Below are 3,584 nucleotides of genomic sequence, written 5' to 3' on the forward strand. Positions count from 1 at the left end.
AAACCCATGTCGAGCATTCTATCAGCTCATCGATAACCCAAAAAGGTGCATCTGTTCATGTTGGTGATTTGTCTTGAAATGAAATCAATGAGTCTTCCAGGGGTAGCGATTAAAACATCAACTCCGTTTCTCAGGTTTTCCCATTTGCATTCTTGATGGGGCTCCTCCAAACACAGAAGCGATTTTAATCCCCGACCCCTTTGTGAATTTGCGCGCTTCGTCTTCTATTTGACTCACCAACTCTCTTGTGGGTGCTAGAATCAAAACAGTGGGTCCCTCTCTTGATTGTGCAAGTGGTTTGTTAAGCAAGTGAACAATTCCTGGAAGAAGATAAGAAATGGTTTTACCCGAACCAGTCTCCGCAACACCAACAACGTCCGTCCCGCCTAAAACAATTGGCCAACCCACAGCCTGAATTGGCGTTGGGTTAGTGAATTTCTGTTCGGCAAAGACATTCTTAACAAAATCTGGGAATTTAACATCGTCAAAAGAAAATATAACCTTTGGGGTTTCGTCTCCTTTTACAGTCACCAAATTATTCTTAAGGTATTCAGCGATATTCGTGTTTGGATTTTGTACAAACGTATCGGAAAAATCCTTTTTGATTGGTGGAAGCACATTCAAGTCGAAGTTGATAGGCTCAAGCTTCTTCTGCGAAATGTTTTCGTACCTGTTAACGACGTTATTTTGTGGGCGGTAATCTCTTCTGTCGTCTCTTCTATCATCGTAACGTGTGTCTCTACGATCGTTGTATCTGTTATCGGAGCGGTGATCGTCTTTATATCTGTCGTCATAACGGTCATCATAACGATCTCTACTTCTCGATCTACGTCTATCGTCGTATTGGTATCTTTCTCTTGAACGTGATCTTTCACGATAACTCATAGTGCTTACTCAGTTTTTAGGTTTAGGTTTCGATCCCATTTTTTTGGAAAATTTGAAAATTTTCCTTTTTTCTCTCATTTTTTTTCACTTATCTGCATTTTTATTCCATTATTTTGTAAATTGATAAGATTTTTTTTTACAAATAATAATCTTTTTTTTGGAAAATTATATTTTTTTTATTCTAAAACCCTATGATTTTTTTTTGTTTAATTATTATATTATATTTAATGGTTTGATATGCTATTATTTATTGTAATTTGTTTTTTTCTTATTCCATTGAAGTCAACTTAAATCCAAATTAAATAATTTTAACTTTTTTTTAAACAATAGAATAATTAACCATAAACTAATACTTAAGATATACTATATGTTGGCTATCTATTTCACAAAATATATTTTTTAATTCACAACTAATAAAAAATAACTACTATATATACATACTATAATAATAAAATATAGTTCTTAGAATTTTACTATATATTAATAGTATAAATTATTAAAAAAATCGATCAATAAACCCTGTTCATTTCTTTCCTGTTTTCTTTGCGACCTTCTTTGTAGCTTTTTTGTCAGCGGTTTTCTTCTGGACTTTAGGCTTAGCTGATCCTGGTTTGTTTTGAGTGAATACCTTTTCGGTATCAGCGAAGGAGACGACCTTAACGCCATGAGCCTTCAACAAAGTGTATCTCTTCAAGATAGCGTTATATCTCTTTTTCTCAGCGCTCATGAGTCTTCTGTGTTCAGCCTTTAATCTCAACATCCTAGCCTTTCTTTGAATTCTTTGTGGGGTGACAAGTCGTTGAATCTTTGGAGCCTTTGATCTGATTTTGCTCTTTCCTTCCTTTGGATGCTTTTTGACGACGTCTCTTCTAATGACAAACTTTCTGACGTCTTCCTCTTTCGACAAATTGAAGAGCTTTCTGATGTTCGAAGCTCTCTTAGGTCCAAATCTGAGTGGGAGGGGGTTATTAGTAACTCCGTCCAATTCGGCGTCTCCCTTCTTAATAAGAACAGTGTTGACTACAGCAATGTCTTGAGCAATGATATCACCTCTGACGGTCTTTCTCTTTCTATCACCTTTTCTAAGTGGTTTGTAGCATCCAGTCGTCCCGTCCAAAAGAAGTCGAACTCTATTGTTCGTCGCAACTCCGGTCATCATAGGGAAGCCATCCTTATCTGACCCTCCTGTGACCTTCAAGATGTATCCCTTGAACTCGTCGCCTAACCCTGAAGCATCAACTTCTTGTCCAATTCTCTTATCCAAGAACCCTCTGAATTGTTTCTCTTCTTCAAAGTCAAATTTCTTGACACGTCCTGTGACCGGGTTTGCAATGTTGATCTTCTTGTCATTGTTCAATTCCTTCACTTCATCTTAGACAAACAAACCTTCATCGAAACGACAACTTTTCAAGGTCTTTTTTTTTAAAGTTCACTAGCAGGGTTCTTTACTAGTCTTTCTAGTTCTTTTCCTACTAACTCTAGTTTCTTCCCCTTTTGCAACTCTTCCTTTGGTTTTAATTACAACTCTTTTATAATAAAATTAACCAGAAGTATATCATTTGTCAACTGAATTAAAGGCTCATTGATTGTCTTCCACTACCTTCACAAGCAACTCCTCAAGCTTCTTGTGATCGATCTCAGTGATCCATATCTGCTCATTCCCTATATGATAATTCCCAAACCAATCAACTACAGTCGCACCTCGACCCATCCCATCTACACAAACACCAGTCTGGACTGTTATAGTCTTCTTGACTATTTCAGGGAACAAATAACACATCAAACAGAGGGGATCGGGGATGTTCCACCCTATATATTCCTTACGATCACAAAACCCCGTCGTTCTGAACCGGTCTTCCGTCAATTGATAGACTTTCCCAATCAATTCGCCGCATTTGTTTGCCTTTCTCACACGATCAAAGACTTTCCAGTCGACGAGATGCTTCAGTGTCAAATCCCACGAGCTAATCGTCGCATTCTTTGCAAGAGAAAACACTAACTTCGCAGCATCAGCATCATACGCACAGTTAAATTCACCCATTGGTACTATATTCCCTCGTCCTGTCTCAGACCCAATCATCATTTGGAAGTGTCCAATTTTGTCCAGTAACTTGGGGTCTAATGTTAGTGCTATTGCAATATTAGTTAACGGGCCTATGGTGATGATGTCTAAGTCTTTCCCATACTTATTCACTATATCAATGATCTCCAGCGCAGCATGCCGAGTACTTCGTGGCTTGACTTGTGCGTCGGCGACTTGTGCATTCCCAAACCCGTCAGCCCCATGTCCCAGCCACCTCTCCATATGAACGTGAAGCAAATTGGTTTGAGCTCCCGCGTAAAACGGAATGTCTGTTCTTCCTACGGTTTCTAAGACTCTCCCGACGTTGTTAACAACATGGTCTAATGTCGTGTTCCCAACAACACAAGTGATCGCAACTAAATCAACCTTCTTTGACATTATAGTGAGGAGAATCGCTGTCGCGTCATCCACTCCGCAATCGGTGTCTATCAACAACTTCCTCATCACTCACTTTTCTAGTTGAATTCTTTTTTATAGTTTGTACTAGTTTATTATAGTACATTGATAATGGAAAAGTTATATACTATTTTGAATAAGAAGAAAACAACAATCAGAATCAAATAGTAATTTGGCTGTATTCTCATCACTCGTTTGGGATCTCTTGTGGAGTCTTCCC

At 38.2% G+C, this 3,584-nt stretch overlaps 3 protein-coding genes across 3 annotated transcripts; all 3 read right to left on the reverse strand.

Annotated features, from left to right (window-relative positions):
* On the reverse strand, positions 1-885 carry EIN_374440 (DEAD box ATP-dependent RNA helicase, putative; the record flags this gene model as incomplete). Its single annotated transcript, XM_004182717.1, has 2 exons — positions 1-51; positions 123-885. Coding segments are annotated over 2 exons (814 nt in total), but the record flags the coding sequence as incomplete, so codon positions are not given.
* A 523-nt stretch (positions 886-1,408) lies between these two features.
* EIN_374450 (40S ribosomal protein S6, putative) lies at positions 1,409-2,277 on the reverse strand (the record flags this gene model as incomplete). The annotated part of the gene is made up of 2 exons (XM_004182718.1): positions 1,409-2,224; positions 2,272-2,277. The coding sequence occupies 2 exons, from the start codon at positions 2,275-2,277 to the stop codon at positions 1,409-1,411; spliced, it is 822 nt and encodes a 273-aa protein (XP_004182766.1).
* Positions 2,278-2,464: 187 nt separating this feature from the next.
* Positions 2,465-3,412, reverse strand: EIN_374460 (inosine-uridine preferring nucleoside hydrolase, putative; the record flags this gene model as incomplete). Its single annotated transcript, XM_004182719.1, has 1 exon — positions 2,465-3,412. One exon carries the CDS (start codon positions 3,410-3,412, stop codon positions 2,465-2,467), a length of 948 nt encoding a protein of 315 aa, XP_004182767.1.
* Between the last annotated feature and the right edge of the window lie 172 nt (positions 3,413-3,584).

The sequence above is a fragment of the Entamoeba invadens genome, assembly GCF_000330505.1.
Source record: "Entamoeba invadens IP1 unplaced genomic scaffold scaff_1105074724957, whole genome shotgun sequence".
Lineage (NCBI taxonomy): Eukaryota > Evosea > Mastigamoebida > Endamoebidae > Entamoeba > Entamoeba invadens.